This window comes from Hesperophylax consimilis, chromosome 3, assembly GCF_061612785.1.
Source record: "Hesperophylax consimilis isolate HC1 chromosome 3, BYU_Hcon_1.0, whole genome shotgun sequence".
In the NCBI taxonomy this organism is placed as follows: Eukaryota; Metazoa; Arthropoda; class Insecta; order Trichoptera; family Limnephilidae; genus Hesperophylax; species Hesperophylax consimilis.
In genome coordinates this window covers 26,175,846-26,198,768 of record NC_142838.1, presented here as the reverse complement: position 1 = coordinate 26,198,768, position 22,923 = coordinate 26,175,846, and the positions used below count along the sequence as shown (strand labels likewise).

General features: G+C 32.1%; 1 protein-coding gene across 1 annotated transcript in view; it reads left to right on the top strand.

Moving 5' to 3' along the window:
* The window catches only part of LOC149425171 (nose resistant to fluoxetine protein 6-like), a gene marked incomplete at its 5' end in the record, with an annotated part of 42,538 nt that overhangs the window by 15,319 nt on the left and 4,296 nt on the right, over window positions 1-22,923 (top strand). Inside the window, 4 exons of the mRNA XM_089650744.1 lie at window positions 3,361-3,456; window positions 5,733-5,862; window positions 9,140-9,314; window positions 10,819-10,961. Coding sequence (XP_089506870.1) covers window positions 3,361-3,456; window positions 5,733-5,862; window positions 9,140-9,314; window positions 10,819-10,961 — 544 coding nt within the window. The remainder of the gene's footprint in view (window positions 1-3,360; window positions 3,457-5,732; window positions 5,863-9,139; window positions 9,315-10,818; window positions 10,962-22,923) is intronic.

The window sequence follows — 22,923 nt, the reverse complement described above, 5'->3', positions numbered from 1 at the left end:
GTTTATTTGCATTTCACCCAAAACCCACTTATGACTGTTTTTGGTTATCTGCCAATTTTGAGAGAACCGTTTAGTCTACAGATATCAATCTAGTATCAAATAAAAGCTTATTAAATTTACAACAACTTTATTTCATACAATATTTGACGTGAGATGCGTATTTTAGAAATTATTTTACAAAATAAGTGACCATTTCGAAAAAATTTCACTTTTTGGAAAAAATTGCCTATTTTTGAAGAACTGTATCTTGAAAACCAATAGCTTTATATAGCTTGCTTTGGTTTCAAATTATAGAAAATTTAGTCTTCTTTAAAAGTATGTATACCGACTACACCGGTCAGACCCTTCCTTTACTGAGATATTGAGCAAAAACTGAAAAAAATCCGAAAATTTCCTGGTTTTTTAGGTCCACCGCCGCTCGCACAGCACTTTCGAAGTTGCAAATTTTTTTTTTTAATACTCTTATAAGTCCTAACAACATATAAAAAATTCAGAATGACTGGACCTTTTGCAAGCACAACCCCCTTTTCATGTTTAACTTGACTGGACTAGTTGTAAAAATAAATATTTATTATTTGATTTTCGTGGGGAAATTTGAAAGTGAAATTTGTACATTTTCCTTACCAATAATAAAAGTAAAGCTTTCGATCTGTTTATTTAAAGGCGAAATGACTATCACAAAATATTATAGGCATGTATAAATTATTATTTAATATACAAAAAGTATATAAAATGGGATGAAATTATTGTTATTAAAAATTAGTTCTCGAGAGTCAGGAAGACTGTTAAGGACATTGACAGGGGAGTGAATGCCGGGAACAATTTATTATTCTTGGAATGAACACCTTAGTTCAAAATGAAAGTTTCCATAGGAAACTAGTAGCCCTCAAAGCACCTGATATCGACTCCGATGAGTTGTAATAAGGCGTGAAAAGGGGAAAAATTAAAATATTAGTCATTCAGAATATATCGAAAACATGCTTTCTTTTCCGAATGGATATCATGTCGGAATTCTACAATATAAGTATGTCAGTATCAATATCAGTATTTGTATGAACACGTGTTCCGCCGTCCGCATAAAAAATTGCTTTTGACTGATACTTTGTTATGAACTCTTTCAATTCATTCGTTATAGACCCGCAGTCCCATTTTTAACAAGAAAACGAATAATTTGACCAGATTTTTTAATAAAATAACAATATTTCATATCATAAGTTTTCTCCGTGTAGAGGAAGGTTGAAATAAAATAATGAAAGCGTAATTAACAAAAATGAGAAAATGACGCTAAGATCGAATGCAGAATATCGAGATGATGGACGGAGTTGTAGGAGAACATATTATGATGCGCAAGTGAAAGTGTTGTTATCGACGAATGGACTGTAATTTGTAACAAGAAAATAAGATTAAACAATCGTGTTTATCACAAGGAAAATAGGAGTGGGAAAAGAGGTCTTTACCTTGTGAATGTTGTCTCTTCAATTGGAAGTTCTGATGTTGGTCTTGAATGTTCTGTGGGCACTATAGTTTCAAGATGTACATCTACTATTGTTTCACAACACGGAACGGTTTTTGTATCACAAATAGTTATTTTTTCACAACATGAACGTTTTTTATGACTCTCGATATAATATACAATATGTATTTAATGTATGATAATTGGGCTGATAATTTATACTGTTTTTCGATAATTATTACGAGGGGCGACAAATATGCAACGATATGCAACAACGAAAAACCACACTTGCTTTTTCCCTCCATTTAAAAAAATCTTTTGCTTGCTTTACGACACTTGCTTTTTGCTTCTATTTTTAAAAATCTTTTGCTTGCTTTACGACATTTGCTTTTTGCTTCTATTGTTAAAAATCTTTTGCTTGCTTTACGACACTTGCTTTTTGCTTCTATTTTTTAAAATCTTTTGCTTGCTTTACGACACAAGGGAGAGGGTAATTTAGGTAAGAACCGGATTGTTGTAATAACCATAAAAGTGTTTCAATATAAAACAGCAAGGTAGGGACGCCCCAGAAAGACATGGCACCAACAAAAGATTACCTGTGTATGAGACCATGTGAATATAACGAGGCAGGTGGAGAGAGACGAGGTGAGTAGAACAAGGAGTAGCTAAATAATAAGAATCATTCGAAAGATAAAAAAAAAACTCCAAAATTTACTTACGCACTTACGCGGTCCCAATAATTATTATTACTGATTTCTTCAAATCTATTTATTGGGTACAAAAAATGCAGAAGAATCATTTTCTCGATTGAGCTCAAAGGTGAAGTTTATATAAATCAAAATGATGATTATATTTTGATTACTGACAAATCATTTTATGGTCTCTAACCTAACTGCTTTTTACGACGCAAACTTTTTTTAAGCGGTTAACTAAAGGCCCGGTCAAGTTCAGGACACAGGGATCAAGGGTGAATTTATACAACAAAAGTACGATGATGCAGCAGTTACTTGTGGAATAACTTGTTGTTGACGGTTTTATGGCGTTAAATTATTGTTTTCCGAGATGGATCATGTTTTTCCGTCGCAGTTTAAAACAAAACCCGGGAAAAAATAAGTTTTATTCAATTACCTACCAATATTTATTAATTATATCTTCAACCATCGCAAATTTCTTTGGTGGCTTCATTTTAATTGAATGAAAATAAATAACCTTATATACACCACTTTTGAATGAAAATAATAATGGTTTCTTCTTCAGATAAACGTGTGATGAAAATTTACAAAAAGAATAGACAAATCATACGGTTGTCTCCAATCCCTGGGAAGGGTGGTTCAATCAAACCAAAAAAATGTAAAGTTATTTTAAAAGTTCACAGAGTAAAAAGCGAGTCTCTGGGGAGGAAGGGTTAATCCTCAGTCGAAAAAAACTAAAATAGCATGTTTTTTAATACATTCACTAGTAAAAATAGATGCATTATAGTAAAAAATGATTGTTTTTTTTTCTATTTTTGACATAATAATATTGGTTTCAAATTAATTTAGTGAATTTTATATTGAGTGAGATAAAGGTTTAATGTGATAAAATTGTATGATTGAAAATTGGTTTATTAAAGTCATTTTGCAGCCAAGAACAACGACGCTCGCATCAATCTTCTATCAACTTCCACAGACATGTCTTCCAAAAATCTAACGCAATATAATTAGATCGGTGACTTAATTTTTTACGTGCCCACATAACTCATCGACTAAAATCCTATAGGTTTATTATACCATTGTTTTTCCAATAATAATGATGAGTTTTTACAGTGTAAGTTAATAAAGCTTTAACCATCCTTTAAATTACCTGACTGGACGCAAAATTATAAAATGTTGAATGTATCTCATTGTTTTTTATTTATTTTATTACAGATACTTTAAAGCCGCCGTTTACGTATTGTCCTTCCTGTTCGTGGGATCCATCATTTCCATCGCAATAACAACCTATGTCACTGAATACAAGCCTTTGTAAGTACGAATTATTTACACTGAAACACAATAATTATTTGTGAACATCACTCTTATAATTACGAATACTTTAGTACCTGCCAATCATTATCTTAAGTGACGGATTTACAGGTAATCTAAACATATTACATGAGGCTTCACATTCCTTCACATTCACAGTCCTTAAGGCATGAATAAGATATATGATTATACGGTCTAAAGGTAAATTCGTAGCAAAGTGGTTAAGATTATTGAATATAAGCCTATTATTCATGAGCCTAAAACTTGGCCTGGCCCAAAAAAAATATGTTTTTATAAAAAAATATATATTAAGATTTATATTATGTCCTTAGTAACTTTCGATATTATGCATGTCCTTACTTCATCTCCTTTTCGCTTGCCGATTGGAGGTACTATTTCAAAGTGCTAGTGTCAACGGTATTCACATATGTGTTGAGAGACTAAAGGGCGGCTTGCACCATAAGTTAAATTTGATTTAAATATAATTTTAAACACATTATTTGATTTAAGTCGACTTGGCGCCTTGCACCACAAAATTTAAGTCGTTAAATGCGTTTAAAGAACTGTCAAAGTTAAATACCCAAAAGCGGCCGTTTAACCGAGTTAAACGTGTTTAGCTCTACTCTAAGCAGTACTGTCAAATTTTGTTTAGGTTATCTCTTCGATTTCTGATTGTGGTTAAAATCTATCTCATTTTAATTTGTATTCACAATGAACATTTGGGATTTGTATTCTGACGATCATGAAGAAATTATATTATAGAAATTATAAATAAATTATAATATAGTCAGAGAAGTAAACACAAGAACAAATTGATTTGAAACACTCAGTGCCAAGAAGTTTCAAAGAAGATTTCGTCTCAGTAAAGAAACGACATCATTATTAGTGCAAGAAATTGAACCTCAGTTAAAATTCAACGCCAATAAAAACATCAGCGAGGTGCTCGTCACTTGGAGCTAACGCTCCTTATCGAGGAGTACTTTGCAAGGTTGTAAACTTCTAATCATACCTACAGCATTCTTATAATACTTTAAAACAATATAGTATGTAAAAGAAATAAAAAACAAAATTACTCGGATAATTGTTTTATTTTTAATTCCAACAACAGAAGTTCTTTTTGTCTTATTTCATCATTATGTCTATTTGCTTTAACTTTTTCTTCATAAAATAAATGAAAACACTATTAAACCACACACACAATCACATAATATTTTGACACTTCAAGTAAAATGAAACATTGTAGCTGTTTTATTTACGCGTTAATGGCGGTAACCACGCGGTAACTGTTTTACCGACGCGTTAAACACGTTTAACTAAAATTGCCACCGAACTGCGTGGTGCAGGACGCAACTAAACGCATTTAAGTTAAATGTATTTAGGGTCTTAAATACGTTTAGTTAAATACAATTTAAGATAAAATTTGCGATAGTTGGTGCAAGCCGCCCTAGATCTAAACAGCGTACATGTCAGAAATTATCTGTTTTTAACAAAAGTTTTGCGTTATTGTGATTAACTGACTAAAGTTAGTGGAAATAAATCACGTTTTCATTGGTGCAGTTGTTTTCTAGGAATATCAATTAATTTAAATCACTCATTAATCATTGGAGTAGAAGACTTTTCGATACCTATGACGTATATATATATACATATATATACTCTTATATACAAGTATGCGTCTTTACTCCGTTTTTAATTAGTAGGTACTTCAGTCAGTCTTCCCTAAACACGCAATATTTTCAGATCGAAGATTTTATGCTACAATAATGTAGAAAAATTAAAAAATATATATAGTTAAAAAGTATTTTGAGGGTAGTTTCAAAAAGCATACGTTTTTTGTGGTACTGTTTACCAATTTTAGTAGTTAAATATATATTATACACTATAACGGGTTTTCGTTCACCTTTTATTGTGTCAATGAAATGAGTAGAATTTTTGGCAAAGAATATTTCGAATCTGTTAAAATGGTGTTTTGATTATCGCTCGCTTCAAATGCTGATATATAACAAAAAACATTTTTGCAAAATTTCAGTTGTCTAGCCGATTTTTTCTAATATTTCGCGAACGACCGCCTATGCTAAAGAAATAATTAGCCACACAAATGGCAAGTACATGTTGTGGGGTTATCCAAGAAAACTGTTCAGATGATAAGTGGAGGTAGTTACTAGGTACCAAACACACAAAAAACTACTTGAAAACTACTTCCTCTACAGCACTATCCAATTTTATTTATTTATGAAGAGATTTTTTTTTAATAAAGATTTTTATTCTGATTCCAGTGCTGTTCATTTCTTCCTAATGATAGATACTTTCTACTACCCGCCATGGATGAGAATTGGACCATACATCATCGGAGCTTGCTACGGTTACCTATATCAAAGGATGAATGGAAAACTAGATGTTAATCAGGTACGAATCAAATCTTAAAATACACAATTATGAAATCACTAAAAAATTTAAACAAAAAAATTGTGATGGAAAACTGTTCTGAGAAATGCCATATTTGAAGAAAAAGTTTAATTTAAGATATTTCTGGGTCTCAAGATGATGATTGGCCATCTTAGTAAATACATACGTCAATCTCTTCTCATTAATTTATGAATTGAGGTAGGTTTTTAGTTTATTTTATGGTGAAGCATTTTGCTTCTGACGATAGACAAATCGATGGTTAGGTTGAACGATAATTTGGAATCAAAGGAATCGGAAATGTTATCATAAACTTATGTATTAGTATTTTTCGCACGGCATGATAAGGAACAAGGTGTTTTAGCTGTTTAAAAGTTTTTAAAATCTAAATCACAAAATTAATGGTCGAAATATTCGAAAAAATTTAAATCCGAAGAACTAAAATAAAATAAAAAAAACTTTTTATACATCACTCTAAAATCTAAAAGGATCGACTTGTTTCAAAACGAATAGTTTCTTCGTCAATCCTGACGATAAACGTATAGATGTGGTATTTTATAAAAGTTCTGGTTACAGGTATGCATAAAGTCAATAATTACAAACTTTACGATAATTTTATCTATTTTAGATAATTGTTTTTTACGATAATAACTAAGCAATCACCGCTCATTGTAATATTTTTGTCAATGAGTACTTATTATCTATAAATGTTTGTCTATTCTAAAATTTGTTAATTACATTATACTTTTTTATCCTGACGAAGAAACCATTTGTTTTTAAAACATGTCGTTCCTTTTTGATTAAATAATGGTGTATACAAAGTTATTTTAATCATTGAAGACAGTATTGGCGACAGTAAAATTTGGCTCAAAAAAATGATTCAGTCGCATCTGGGAATTGAACCCAGGACCTCAACCTTGCCGGGGCTACTAAGTTATTTATTTTATTTAAATTTAAATGATGCCACAAAGTGAATTTAATTTGTAGAAATAATAAATTGGCCGGAAAGCATAAAGTTGAGATATAAATTAGTAAATAGAATGGGTAAATATATAAATTAGATTCTAGTAATTAGGTAAATATATAAATTAGCCATAAAGTTAATGCTTTTTACAAATGCGTAGTTTGAAATAAATAAATATTATCGTTTGAAATAATCGTCATTCATTAAAATTCAATTAATTAAAAAAGGATGTAATTAAATATTCGACCATCGGATTGTATGCCCATCACTACATTATAACGCCAAGGAAAATAAGACTTTTGTTTATATTTCCGATGTCAGGCTAATGGATTTCTATGACCACTTGAAATGATGTACGTCAGCAAAATATAATCTGGTTATGCCAAAATAAAGCATCATTAGCGCTAAACTGAGCTATGATCTGAACTAACGTACTTATAATAGAAGTACAGATTTCCTTTAACTGCGTCATTCTAAATACTGTTTTTTGTTAAACCTGTCATTATTTTAGGTACAAGTAGCTAATCACAAAGACACAACGGGTTATTTTTTTTTAATGGCATCTTATCATTCTAAAGTGATAATATTTCACAAATAATATGTATATATGTATATATGGCTTATACCTACAAACTATCATGTTTATATTTGCTTTTTGCTTGGTTTTATATGTCTAATGGTGAATATTATATTTTTGCTTTACTATTTTATATTTATAATCTGCACAATATTTTTTCATATAGGTAAAGTATGTAAAATGGCTGACCGATCGCCCTCGATTTAGCAGGCCATTACAACCAGTCAAACGCAGTATATTTGTTAACAATACTGCCAATAATAATTATTTCGTTAGCTTTCTTACTCAAAGGCCTCATACACTATGTGTCGTATTGTATCATGTTACTGCTGCCACTACCTTGCATTTATATATAAACTTTACATTTCTTATTAACTAATTTAAGTCTGTATAACTTAGGAGTAGGAATATTCTTATTTTTGTACTATTTACTTGCTGTTATAATATGTCAAATGGATATGTTTATGTGTATTTTTACTATTACTTTTGGGAACTTGCAATCTTCAGAATATTATTTTTTTATTAACTATGTATTTAAAAGCCCAATGGGCGTATAAATAAATAATAATAAAAAAATAATAAAAAAAAAAATTAAAAAATAATAATAAACTTTTCCAAATGAGTTTAATAAATCTTATTTTGGGAAAGACAACATTATACAATTAAAAGTAAATTATTTATAAAATAAGAATAAGCATTCAAAAGGGAGTTTAATGAATAGTGTAGGTACATAGATTTTAAAACAGACTGTATTAAGATAATTTAAAAATATTTTATAAAGATGTACATGAGTTAGAGAGTTCGAAAGAAAGCTTGTGTCACTGGTTAATAATGCGTCTTTTAAGAGCTTTCGCCAATGTTTTTTTGTTTGTTTCTGGAAGTTTTAGGGTACCTACTAGGTAATGCGTACTATTGCACTTATGCGTATTATTGCAAGGAGTTAATTCTAAATTTAGTCTTAACATTTGTAGTATGATAGCTTCTTTTACGAAAAAATAAACCTAGTTATGGTATAACGGTGAGATGAAAGTTTGTACTTAATGCACAATATTCGAATAGTATTCTGAGAGCAATAGTTTTCTGTCATGCTTTAAAATATTTTTAAAAACGAACTACCTAGTTTCAGGAACTTTAGATCACATATTTTTTGGTTGTCCCTCTCTAAACAAATATCCTCTCTTCTATCAAGCCTTATCTAAAATTGCCTCCCCTCCATTCAACATCTCATCTCTTCTAAGTCTGAACTCGACTCCAATTTTCATTATAATTTTGAAATTTGCCCATTTAAATAAAATTAATATTTAAATTCACCTTTCATTTCTCAATAATTTTAAATGATGGCCAAGAACACCCTTGAAGGGTGAAAGCCAGAAATAATAAAAAAAAAAAAATAAAAAAAAAAAAAAAAAAAAAAAAACTACCTAGTTAAAGATATTATGTAATCTTTGTGTTATGTAGGTAAATAGTGCCAATAATTTTCAAATTTTATAATAATTACGTATGCACATTATAATAAATATATAAGTGCCTACTTAGATAAATTCACTTGTGTTATTTTCTAAGTTTTCTGGGAGTTCGAACTTTTGTTTCTTTTTTATAATGACCTGCAAATCGTTATGGGTATTATTTATTCTTTATGTTTAACCTAAATAATGTTGTCCAAAATTAGATTTTTTCTGATATTTTTGTGACGTGGATGAACCGCATATTTATTATTAAATATTTTCATCTATTTTCAGATGTACATAACCGCAATTTGGGTATTGATGTTAACCATTGGTGCGGTGTTAGAGTTTGGTTTCAAGGACAGGAACATGGAACCTGTAACCAGTATCCTTTACATGAGCCTTTCCAGGAATCTATGGGCGCTGATGGTGGGCTGGATCATACTGGCTTGCTTAACGGGGAATGGAGGTATGAATATTATAATAATAAATCTTTTGTTTTAATCCATCGTTCTCACGCAGACCAATTGACGAAGTAACTTGTGTTGCAAAAGGAGTAAGTACCCGCTGTGAAAATCGAACTTGGCTCAGTCAAACGCTCTACCCGCCGGGCTTTCAACCATCTCGATATCTTAATACCGGTGTACCAGTATTAAGATAGCTCCATTGTAACTTCTCCTTCCCCAAAAACGTCGAATGTAACAGAAAGGGATCGTGGCATAGCTCTCAAATTCCAGAACCGTTTGACTAGACATTCTGTATGCTGAAGAAAGAAATGTTCTTGAATATAACTCTCTGTGCTGGTAACATTTGAACTGCTGTTCTATCTGAATTTCTAAAGTAAGCGCAAATTTTCTTGAATATGACTCTCTGGCCTGGTAACATTTGAAGTGATTTTCTGTCTGAAATTCTAAAGGATGCGCAAATGTTCTTGAATGTAACTCTCTGGCTTGGAAACATTTGAACTGCTTTTCTATCTGAAATTCTAAAGTAAGCGCAAATGTTCTTGAATGTAACTCTCTGGCCTGGAAACATTCGAAATGCTTTTCTATCTGAAATTCTAAAGTAAGCGCAAATGTTCTTGAATGTAACTCTCTGGCCTGGAAACATTCGAAATGCTTTTCTATCTGAAATTCTAAAGTAAGCGTAAATGTTTTCAGGTCACAACGTCATTTCGATTATGAGCAATGGAGCTATCAAATATTCAGTTGACTAGTTAAGTTAGTAGACGAGTGGTTCAAAGTTGGGTTCTATCCCGAGGCGTCGCGGGTTATCTGCTATTAATTATCTTCTAACCATTTCCCCCATCAACACAAACAACATTTCCGATTATAATTATGGAAGAAGGAGAAATTTAACTATGCGTTACTCGTATTTCCAGGACGTTTACCTTTCTAAAAAAATACAATAACTGTAAAAATTATACACGAACATTGTGTATTTGTTGCACATATTATACAATAGAAACCTTTGTCGCTACCGGGAGGAAAACCAAAACATGTTTAGACGGTTTGAATAAGGACGTGCTTGACAAACTTTAACCAGCGATTCCTAAGGTGTGATTGTGAGTAAAATTGTGGATGGCTTTTTTGCATTTTAATTTTTTGTTTGTTTTGTCAATGGTCACTAGGTCCAATAACCACCTACACCCCAACTACCCAACAACAACCCAGGTTTTAGGGGAAAGAAGTCACTTTTGGTGGAGATGCAAATTTTCTTTTAGTGGAGATGCCATCTACATTATTACTGCAAATAATCTCAGAATTCACCGGTTAAAATTTGCCGGACATGTCGTTGATACTGTATATAATTATATAAGTATACACAGTTTTGGTAAACGTAAAAAATAGAACAATGACTAAAGGTTAGGTTGTGCTAGGTTAGTTTAGATTTGATTAGTTTTCTTCACTTTCTTCTTCAATGCTCTGTTTTGTCATTGAACCATAATTTTTATAAGAATAAATATGTTCCAGGTCATTTGAACCGACTGCTGTCTCTTAAACTGTGGGTCCCCTTATCCCAGCTAACTTACTGGGCCTATCTTATAAATCCGATCATCACGTACACGGTGGCTTCGTTCAATGAAAAAAGCTGGCAGTTCACCATATCGGGTGTGGTAAGTGAACTTACTTCATAATATTTATTGTGAAATTTTACTTAACTCTAGATAAATACTGTGTGCATCACTATTTAATCAAAATACTTAAATATTTATCAACTGATGACCATTTAGTGCTTCATTAAATATTTTGCAATGTTTCAAGCAAATATTTGATATAATTTAAATAAGTCCTTGTTTTATAAAGCGAGTTCTGTTTATTCTAAAACCCGAGTTTATTTGTTTAGTGTGCATTTCAATTTGAAGTTATGATTAAGAATTACGATGTATTTAGAGGTCTGTGAATTCTGACAGTTTGTCAGAATTTATTCAGTTAAAAAAGATCTTCTACGGATTTTAAAATACAATGTTTTTTATATATTTTTCCTTTTCAGCTCTTAAACTCAGCAGGACTGGTGTTGGTAACCTACTTATTTTCAATAGTGATGGTAATATCAATTGAAATGCCATTCGATAAAATTGTGGCTATGATGTTTAAATCGAACCAAGGAAAGAAACCTCTTCTCAAAAAGGAATTATCAGTTGAAAATGTAATTAAACATAATAACAATATAATGAGCAAAATAGAATGAAAAAATATGAATATGTTTATTAGATGTCCATTCTGGCTCAAAAGTTCCTTTTCAAATTGTAACTAATTTCGTTGGCGTTTATTTCGCGTTGAGAAAATTATAGATTGTATATCTTTGCACTTCGAAATACTTGGACTGTTACTTTTGGTTGTTCCAAAATATTGTTGTTATGTGATTTTTTATTTATGCTTGCAATCATTGTGAATTTTCACTGTATTTAATTTCACTGTATTGCTAGTATATAATATATAGTTAGTTTAGGTTAGTTTAGTTTAGTTTAGTTAATATTTAATTTTGCCCAACTATGTGATAAATACATGATTATATAGTCACAAGTTGAATTATTGATTAACTAGAAAGTGAACACTGTCTCCTTTAACCTTCATGAATATAATTGATTTGAGAAAATGAGGAAACAGTAACTATAATATCTGAGGGATTTGAGAAAGTGGACGCCCCTTTTGTCGGGCCGCAGAACCTTCGCTAAAAGATAGCACTACAAGAAGAAGATTGAAATTTACTAAATTTGTGATATTTTTCACCTATCGAAAACACCTAGTTGAGATGTACACTAAAGTTAACAAACTGTAAAATAATTATAAAATGCTAACGACCATCAAAGGGTGTGTCTAGTACACCTGTATTATATATTTTTTAATTTAATTTTGTAATTATGTAAATTTTTTATTTTCATCTCGTCATTCCCACACACATATTTTAATTTATTTATTTACTACTTATGTATGTATATCTCCGTATCAGGTAGGAGTTCTCCATAAAAAATGTAATGAAAACGTAGCACCACTTAGGCATTAATTAGTTATGTAAATACATTGTAGAAAAACACTTGAATGAGAAAAAAACAAAAAAAATGTTTTTATTGGAGTTTCTGACAATAATTGATTTTCATCGAGTGTTTGAAAGAAAAACGATCTTGTTTATGAACTGAATAGATGACACACACTAGAAATGCCTACCATGGAAAATGGAATATGCAATGGAAACTGATGTCGACAGTGAGTTGCTGCTTTTTGATTCTAGCCTATTTAGCACGCGATATGTCTCTTTTACACTGCCTGACATCCAGAGATGTGCAAAATGGGTACCCAAAACCATTTGAAATGCAAAATGGAAATGGGTCAAAACTTTTCCATTAGAAAATGCAAAATGCAAAATGGTTTTTAGAAAAGCATTTCAAATGCAAAATGCAAAATACCTATTTTCAAAATGCATTGAAAATGCAAAATGGTTTCTCAGGTCAAACAATTAAAATAATTATAGAATTTTTAAACAATTTTGTCATTTAATAATGGACATCAATGTAGAACAAACATTATACATGATGTTAAATCCAAAAACACCACGACTCTCTCTCTCTCTCTGGTTTCAATCCTGGGATTGGTTTGCAGCAATTTCATCTAATCTCCTCTTCCATTCTTCCCTGTCTTGTGCGGCTCTTTTGACTTATGCATATGATGAGCAGCGCACGTCCACCAGCAGGTCCTCCAGGTACTCTCGGCGTGGGCGTCCCCTAGAGTTGTTCCCCTCGGTCATACCCTCCATTATGACATGCAAGAGGCCTTCTTGTCGTATAACATGGCCGATCCATCTTGCACGCCTTTCGGACAAGGTCCTGAGCAGGTGCCTTCCTCCTTCGATTCTTTGGAGAACCTTCTCATTTGTAATATGGTCTCTCCAGGAAATTCCTAACAGTCTTCTATAGGACCACATCTCAAAAGCCTCTAGTCTCCGTTTATCTCTTTCGGATAGGCACCATGTTTCGCAGCCGTACATCAAGATACTCCATACATAGGTCTTGATGAGTATTCTCAGTTTTAGGTCTATATTATTCGATTCTATTATTTTCGACCTTTTATTGAATGCAAGCCTAGCCTGATGTATACGGCTGACACGGCTGTCAACCTCGCTCTTAGACCGACCGTCCCATGTTATTTTGCTCCCGAGGTAGACAAACTCCTTGGTGTTCTTTAGTGGAACTCCTGCCATCTCTACTCTCATCTGATGTTACGTTCGGCCTACAGTCAGCAGCTTTGTTTTGTCTTTATTTATCTTCATGTTGTAGTTGTTTTGAAGAATGCTTTGCATGGTTGTTAAGGCCTCTTGCAGTTCTTCTTCGCTTTCAGCAACCAAAGCAATATTGTCAGCAAACCTTATCATATCCACCTTTTGCCCGTGTATCTTTACACCTTTTCTGTGACTCATTCTCTCTCTCAAGTCATCAATCGCACTCTGTATATAAGCATTAAAAAGAACAGGTGACAGAGAGCATCATCACCACGACTACAGATTATGAAACCACAAAAAATTTGCGCGGGACTAATGTTGCCAACGTAAAAACATAGAAACTATATCTAACATTTAATATTAGAGCGTCATGGCCCCATGTTCAGTATTTGAATCAGTATTTTTTGTAATGGTTTCACTCAAGTGCCAGGGCTCCTACCAGGGAGCAACTTATTGACAAATGGAAATTATCTCTCATAGCGAGGTTGAGGACCGACTGATATTTGGGGCTTATGAAAAAAAGATGAGTAGAGATAGTAGGAAGAATGTTGCAAAAAGCATTTAAGGTGAAACAGATGTGACAATTCCCATACAATCTATTTTTCAGCCACATTTGAAAACTACAGATAATATTTTATTTATTTTAGTATCGAAAAATAATACTCGTAATGAGTTTATCGCGAACGAAAATTTCACTGTTCTATCACTTATAATAACCAAGTAATTAAATTAACAAAAGTAATTATTTTATGCGGGCACCGCCAGCCGAAATGCCCGAATCCGTGTTAGAAGGAGACAAACATATGTGCGAGCCATATGTTTCATGTGCACGCTATTAGCCCATTCCTACGGTGTTAAAGTGGTCAGTAAATTTGTAGTAAAAATGTCAATTTGCGCGGCTTGATTTGTTATTCTGATAGAATGTTCGTTTTGCTTTTTTACGAATGTTCCAGTATTACTCGTCGCAAGGAACATTTGCGGTTTTGGCACGCAGTAAAAAAGGCAAAATTAACTGTATAATAATTATAGTGAGAGCGGTTGTAATTATTTAGAACTTTCTTAAATCTGTAACTATCACTAGCTAGACGCCCGCCAATTCACATTCTCTCATTCATTCATTCTTCATTCAACCAACAGTCATTGTCTGCCGCGGTTTGAAGTGACTTTTTTCGATTTTGTACAGCATTGTTATTCCATAAAAATGAGACGTGCCCTTTATAAGGCTGGGTTTACACTTGTAAGTAAAATTTACGAGATAAGCTACTCACAGGAGCGATTACATATGCATCCAACTTATCGTAAATAATGCTCACGGAAGTTGTTTGGAAGTTTAACTTACGAACTTCTCACAGAGACCGCTACACCAGTAATTCTATTTTTGGTAAGATGGCTTCCTGACAACAACGCGTTGCCGCCGACTTTGACAGCTGTCAGTTAGTAATATTTGATAACAGGGATTTGTTTATTTACGGTTAGATCATGGATCCCCATATAGTACCCATTTCCGCACACAACGGATTGCCGCTGCGATAATATGCACAATTTTGTCAAACAAAAACGTAAGGGCCCGCAGAGTGTGTTGGATTAGGAGTTGGCTTCAAAGAATAATAGAAGAGTAGGTATTAGACGATTTATGAATGTGAATGAGGCAAGAAGCGTGTGCCAAGACCGAGTTGTTTGGCGGTCCGTCCTCTCAGCCTACCCCTGCGGGGAAACGGCGTGATGGTTAGTTAGTTAGTTAGAAAAAATAATGGTGACTATTCGATTTTTGGCGTCAGGTAATGTTTTCTATGTATTCTTTTACTATTGCATTTTTGTATGCATTCATTGGAGATATTAATTAGTTGTGAAGTTTGATAGCTGATCCATCAGTTCGTGAAGTCGAATACTAGAATTATTATCACACATTTACACAGGCATTTTTTAAACATAACATTGTGTTAATGATAAAGAATGTTATGTTAGTCTCCATAGATTATTGCAGTGTATTATTTCATAAAACTGATCATAGCGACGATCATAGCGATCATAGCGATCATAGCGATCATAGCGATCATACTGATCATAGCGATCATTTTAAAAGCATTTAAAATACAAAATGTAAAATGGTTTTTAGAAAAGCATTTAAAATGCAAAATGGAAAATACCCATTTTGCATTTTGCATTTCCATTTGAAATAAAGCACATCTCTGCTGACATCTAATATCGCCATTACATGTGATCAAAATTAATCATCAAAATGCATGATGAAACGGATTTCTATGTTTGAAATAAGGGTGGGGTATTCTTACCTTTGAATCACGAAATACGCCCACATGGCATTCTTACCTTTGAATCACGAACACGTCTACATGGCATTTTTACTTTTGAATCACGGAACACGTCCACATGGCATTCTTACTTTTGAATCACGAAACACGTCCACATGGCATTCTTACCTTTGAATCACGAACACGTCTACATGGCATTTTTACTTTTGAATCACGGAACACGTCCACATGGCATTCTTACTTTTGAATCACGAAACACGTCCACATGGTATTCTTACCTTTGAATCACGAAACACGTCTACATGGCATTTTTACTTTTGAATCACGGAACACGTCCGCATGGCATTCTTACTTTTGAATCACGAAACACGTCCACATGGCATTCTTACCTTTGAATCACGAAACACGTCTACATGGCATTTTTACTTTTGAATCACGGAACACGTCCGCATGGCATTCTTACTTTTGAATCACGAAACACGTCCACATGGCATTCTTACCTTTGAATCACGAAACACGTCTACGTGGCATTTTTACTTTTGAATCACGGAACACGTCCACATGGCATTCTTACTTTTGAATCACGAAACACGTCCACATGGCATTCTTACCTTTGAATCACGAAACACGTCTACATGGCATTTTTACTTTTGAATCACGGAACACGTCCACATGGCATTCTTACTTTTGAATCACGAAACACGTCCACATGGTATTCTTACCTTTGAATCACGAAACACGTCTACATGGCATTTTTACTTTTGAATCACGGAACACGTCCACATGGCATTCTTACTTTTGAATCACGAAACACGTCCACATGGCATTCTTACTTTTGAATCACGAAACACGTCCACATGGCATTCTTACCTTTGAATCACGAAACACGTCTACATGGCATTTTTACTTTTGAATCACGGAACACGTCCACATGGCATTCTTACTTTTGAATCACGAAACACGTCCACATGGCATTCTTACTTTTGAATCACGAAACACGTCCACATGGCATTCTTACTTTTGAATCACGAAACACGTCCACATGGCATTCTTACCTTTGAATCACGAAACACGTCTACATGGCATTTTTACTTTTGAATCACGGAACACGTCCACATGGCATTCTTACTTTTGAATCACGAAACACGTCCACATGGCATTCTTACCTTTGAATCACGAAACACGTCCACATGGCATTTTTACTTTTGAATCACGAAACACGCCTTTAATGCCGAAACATGGCAAATCTTTTTTTTCTATGTTCATATGCATAATATTATTCCTCCAAGTATACGTGCATAATAAATAAGTAATGATGTTAATATTTTCTAGTAATAAGTGTACCTTCCTATTTTATAAAGTCAATGGAAATAACTATCTTAAAACAAGTTGAAATATCTACCTAATAATTTTTCATTTTCAAATTAAGACCACAAAAGTAATAAATATTTAAGAAATAATTTATGGTTATAATTTGTCAGTCAGTGTTATTTCACATGTGGTTTTTTAAATTTTATTTAAGAAATAAAGTACTTACACATAAAATCTTACTAACATTGGGTTTTTACATATTACTTTGAATAATACTCTTCCATAGAAGCGTTAGTTTGTGTTTGGAAGAGAAGTGCACAGTACATTATTGTAGTTATGTATAAGTAATTAATAATATGATAGGTATTAAGTGTTTTAGAAAGTAAAAAATAGTATAAAACATTGTATGTTTGGTAGATGTGATATAAGTGTAAGTAGTTAAAGTTGATAAGTAATATGTTTTATAAAAGAAAATGGGTGATATGGGTTATTTTTAAGAGTAATTCATGTGAAAGAGTTTTTTTTGTTGATAAGTTTGTATATAAAATATTTTTTCACATTGTTCAATTTTTGGATTTTGTTGCGTCTAGTTTCTTCCGGTAATCGTTTGAAGAAAGATCTTCCTTGGTAAGGATAATAATTTTTTAAATGAAGTATTTAATTTAGTGCATGTAAAAATATATTTAATTCGAGTTCGGTTTTCATAAAAAAATTGGTATTTGTCTTTTTCTTTTATGAATTAAATTATTGAATTATTTATGTACGGAAATTTTAATGAAGGTACTTAAAATTCTTCGAAAAAGTGCTTTTTTGGGTAGTCACTGGGTGTTATTTAAAATGATTTTAATTATTATTCTCTGTATGAATCCTATTGGGAGAAGGTTAGTTTTATATATGGAACCTAAACTAATGATAGAGTATTGCAAAGTTGATTGGATTAAGACAACAACAAAAAAACTGATTTTTTTAAATATGCATATTAATTAAAAAAAAAAAAATTTAAATTTGGTCTTTCCATTTCAGATTTTTGTCGATGATTATTCCTAGATATAGGTTTGTAAAGCATTTATCAAGATTACTTTGTAAATAGATGTTTCATGGGAAATTCACATTATTATTTCATCTAGAAATAGAATAATAATAAGGATAAAAAGCGGATATTCATATTAATTGTGTTGCTTAAAATTTTATAATTAATCCAGAGTATTCTTATAAATAGAATTTTCAAATTGCACTTAACTCAAGTGTGCGCAAAGCTATCATTATTATGAATTAGTGCAATAAAAATAACAATTTAAATTTGCTCATTGTTCGTTATCACGAAAATGACTTATATAGCTCTTAAGGTACCTAGCTGAAATATAAACACATTAAAAATAATATTATTTACATAACTTTTATTTATATACACAATCTATATGTTTCGTTAACGATGTTCACATCATAAGGATTAGATATACAAGTTTTTAATAAATAAATTATGACATCAAAAAGTGATAAGCTCAATAAAGAATTTTTCTTTGAAAAATTAAAATAATGTACCTATTTGTTGTGTTCTAATTTTTTTCATATTGTTGAAATTTAGACAGCATTCGAAAAACCAGACACCGTGCATATTACATACATTCTTCACTTGTATAATATTGATCTGTTAACAGAGTTATTTATTATAATTTTTAATTCTTTGTTTATAAGACTGGATTATTCGGATAATACGTAAGTGAGATCATCTGTAAAAACCCAATACAAATAAAATAAAATAGTTATTAACATAGTTAATAATAATACAAAAAATCCTCCAATTATCAATAAATTTTGGTGTAATTTTAAATTTTATTCACTGATGTTGACATGAGTGAAGAGCTAACGGGTAAGCCCTGAGCAGGTGTAATTGGAGCAGTCCGCTCCGAGCGGGAGCCAAGGAGACAAGGCGACGATACCGTCCGATGTTGGGACCCAAGACACACTCAGGAGGAAGCCGAGGATTGAGACAACGAGGTTCAAGACTATGATCGCAGCACCTCTGTAATAATTTGCGTATGTTAACATAAAATTCTTTCAAAATGATTTGCAGTCTCTCTCTTGTTGTAGGTAGTTACAAATTTATCAGTTATACTGAAGTATATTAAGGTTAAACGCAACGCTCGTTGTATTCTACGTGTTCACAGATGGCGTTAATTAATTAATTTTGTTTAAATACGCTTTTGCAAGGTATTGCTTTACAATATTAAGACAAATCATTTGTTTGCGCACGTATATACGCAATATGAATATGAATCAATAGTTTTGTTCGTTTAAAGACTTAATTCTTTCGAGAAAGGCACACAAATACAATATTTTACCGATGATTCAATCCAATATTGTATTTGTATGCCTTTCTCGATAGAATTGAGTTTTTATATGGACAAAACTATTTATTCATATTCATATTGCGTATATGAGGGCGCAAACAAATAATTTGTCTTAGTACTGTAAAGCAATACCTTGCAAAAGCGTATTTAAACAAAATTAATTAATTAACGCCATCTGTGAACACGTAGAATACAACGAGCGTTGCGTTTAACCTTAAGTTAATTAAATACCCAAGTTGTATTGTTTGATAATAAGTGAGAAATTTTCTTATTCATGAATTTATTATCCCACAATCATTTTGAACAAGAGTATCATGTACATTACATACTACACTAAAATATTTATTTATTTATTTATTACACGCCCTAGTGGGTTTTTCTTTAAAAAAAATACAAGCATTTTGTATCAGAGTAAACACTTAAAAATTAATACAATAAAGAAGAATGTAAACATAATGGCAAAAATGAATCCTTGTGACAACCCATAAAAAATAAGTTTTTCCAAGAAGAAGTGTAATATTTTAAGAGTACGTAATGATTGCATCTTATGGTGGTTTTTAATTACTTTAAATGGTACTGACTCAAGCGCTGTGCAATATGGTAGTTATTGTGTAATTCGAGAGGAATCTTTTTCTTACAATTATTACAGACTGCACCTCGCGGCAGAAAATTACAGAAACGGGTTGCGCCTTGCGAGGATCAAAGAATTTTGTCTAAGCTTATGAGTATCACTAGTCATTGGGCTGCACCTCTGCGAAAAAAAATCGGAAACGGACTGCTCCTTGCGAGGATAAAATAATATTCTTCTACGCTAATGTTTTACACACCAGTCTTTGAAAAAGTCAAGTTTGCTATTCAAAATCAAATTATGTCTGAAAAAGTGGCACAAATGATATATTGAGAATTTTCAATAGAAAACTGAAAAAAAAAGGATTTAAATATTAGTAGCAATATCGATGCATTAAAAAATAGCAAAAATGTGACTAACTGTTTCTACATTCGCAGTTCAGACAAAACCTTTTCAAACCAGATTTCCTCCCTAATTCGATTTGAGTTCTTCCAAGGTGTGAGGCCGATGTTTAAAAACATTTTCCTTCAAGTAGCCCCACAGGAAGAAGTAGCAAATGCTCTAATCAGGTGAGCACGCGTGATCAGATGGGCTACCCCATGTCATCCCTCAGAGAGACGAGGTGCGCAGGGAACATCTGTCATAGTTTCTTCATTGAAACTCGAGCTGTACGGGCCGTAGCACCGTTCTGTGAAAACCAGATGTTTTCCAGATCTGTTTCCTCCGTTAGTTCTTCCAATTGAGGTTCAAAAAAAATGTTCTAACATGGAAACATAACGTTGAGCGTTGACAGTCACGGTTGTGGAGTGAAGAGGTTTTTCGTGAAGTTGCCAAGGGTTGTCAGTCCAGTACTGAACAAAAAATTTTAACCACCGTTCCACAGAGATGGATGTGGGCCTCGTCACTACTGAAAAAATTTGAACCACACGGGATGTACTGGTCCTTCAAAACTGCACTGTCTGTTTTGCTACACCCTGTACATACTTCTATTGCGATTGATAATTATATATTTTCATTATTTTAACTCGGCGCCCCCTGGTCAAAAGGTATTGTCAGTGGCGAGATTAATTTCTAATTAAGGATGTGTATTATCTGTTCTGTGAAAAATATAACAATAGAACTCATAAAGCTCCAGGAATAATACAAATAGCAAAAGAATACTTTTTCAATGAAGTTTCATTTTGGGGTTTTCTCCTTTCTCCTCACTGAAGAAGATGTATGGGTGAAGTAATCAAAAGTAATATTTTTCAAAACATTTATTTACAGGTTCATAATATATACATGTTGCAAGAATTCTGCTACAATGTTGTTAGGTTGACTAAAGTTTTAGTGCAAATACAATAAGTCGGAAGCCAATGGTCTACCAACTTTTTATGAAGCTAGGTGATTCAAAGTGTGCAGAATATTGAATAAATTAAAATTCTTTAAAACAGAAACTATTTTTTTTTTGACAAGCTGGATTAAAATTTAATAAGCAATAGTGCTATTTTAAACAAAAAAATTGAAAGTAAGAGCGATTAAAATTAAAATAATTTTGAATGTACGCAAGATTCCCTGAACAGCATGCAGAATTTTTTGGCCAATGTGGTATGTAGTTATTATAATATCAGTCTAAAACCTATTCTTGTATTTTCAACTTAACATTAATAAATAAAATTGTTTAATTTTAAAATATACATTTACACTCAATCTTACTGCTACAGTTAGTTATAAATTACTCGACAAACACTGAATATAAAATTATGTTCAAATTGAGATACACAAGTTTTCAAAACAATTTAAAATGTTATTACTGAGATGCAATTTAATGAACATGCAGTAAGATTTTTTTTTAAATTAAAGCAGATTATTTGTAAAATAAGGTGAGAAAAGATAGTATGTATGTACATAAAAATAAATAATAATTTGTTAAATCGAATGAAAAAAAACAGATTGGTTTGGCTAAATACAAATAACCGATGGACAAATCTGTGTCATTAAAGTAAAGAAAAAAGTTGTTTGTAAATGTGTGGCAGTGACAGGTCCAAAATATTTCATTCAGCAGTTGGTAGATGATAGATATGCAGATTTAGGGGGTATTTCACAATACCCTTGATAGCTTATCCATAGGATAACGTATATTAGTAAGAAAACAAATAAATACTCGCAATGGGTAGAAAAGACGGCTGACTTATCTGATTCATAGCCACTATTCATAGGTTCAAGTACTGAATAAACTTTTAGACTTCATAAATAAATGAATCGTAAATCTAAAATATACATTATCCTACTGATAAACTATCAAAAGGATGGCTTAATATTCCCATTAGTTGAAAGAATCATCATTTATGTTTTTTTTTATTAGCTGTGCGCATATACATATATAAACCTGTATACTATTTTAATTTCTCACCTAGTTAAATCTACACAGGAACTCTGCAGGAATTATAACTCTAATATTTGTGCATTTGAGCTATCGTGTTGACAAGAAATTATCAATAATTATATATCAACAAATTTCAAATTAGACACGAGACTTACACCTATAAAGGAATAGGTGGATGAACAAACATATATTACATACCCCAATAGTTAGTCGTTATTGTCCACAAGTATCTTAATCCGGTTTTAACTCTCGTTCTAAAGAACAAGGAAATCAGAAAATCGACATTAGCTCACTTAAAATGAAATCCGGTATAAACTCATATCGTATTTTGCCAATCTGAATTGCGTTAAACTAAAAACATATAAGAAATAGTTTGAAATCTTTGGTTATAAAAGTCTACAACCCATGGCTGTCTTTTATGGACAGCATCAACTGAAACATTATTCAGAATTTAAAAAAGAAATGTATTATGTATTTGTAATTATATAGGTACATAC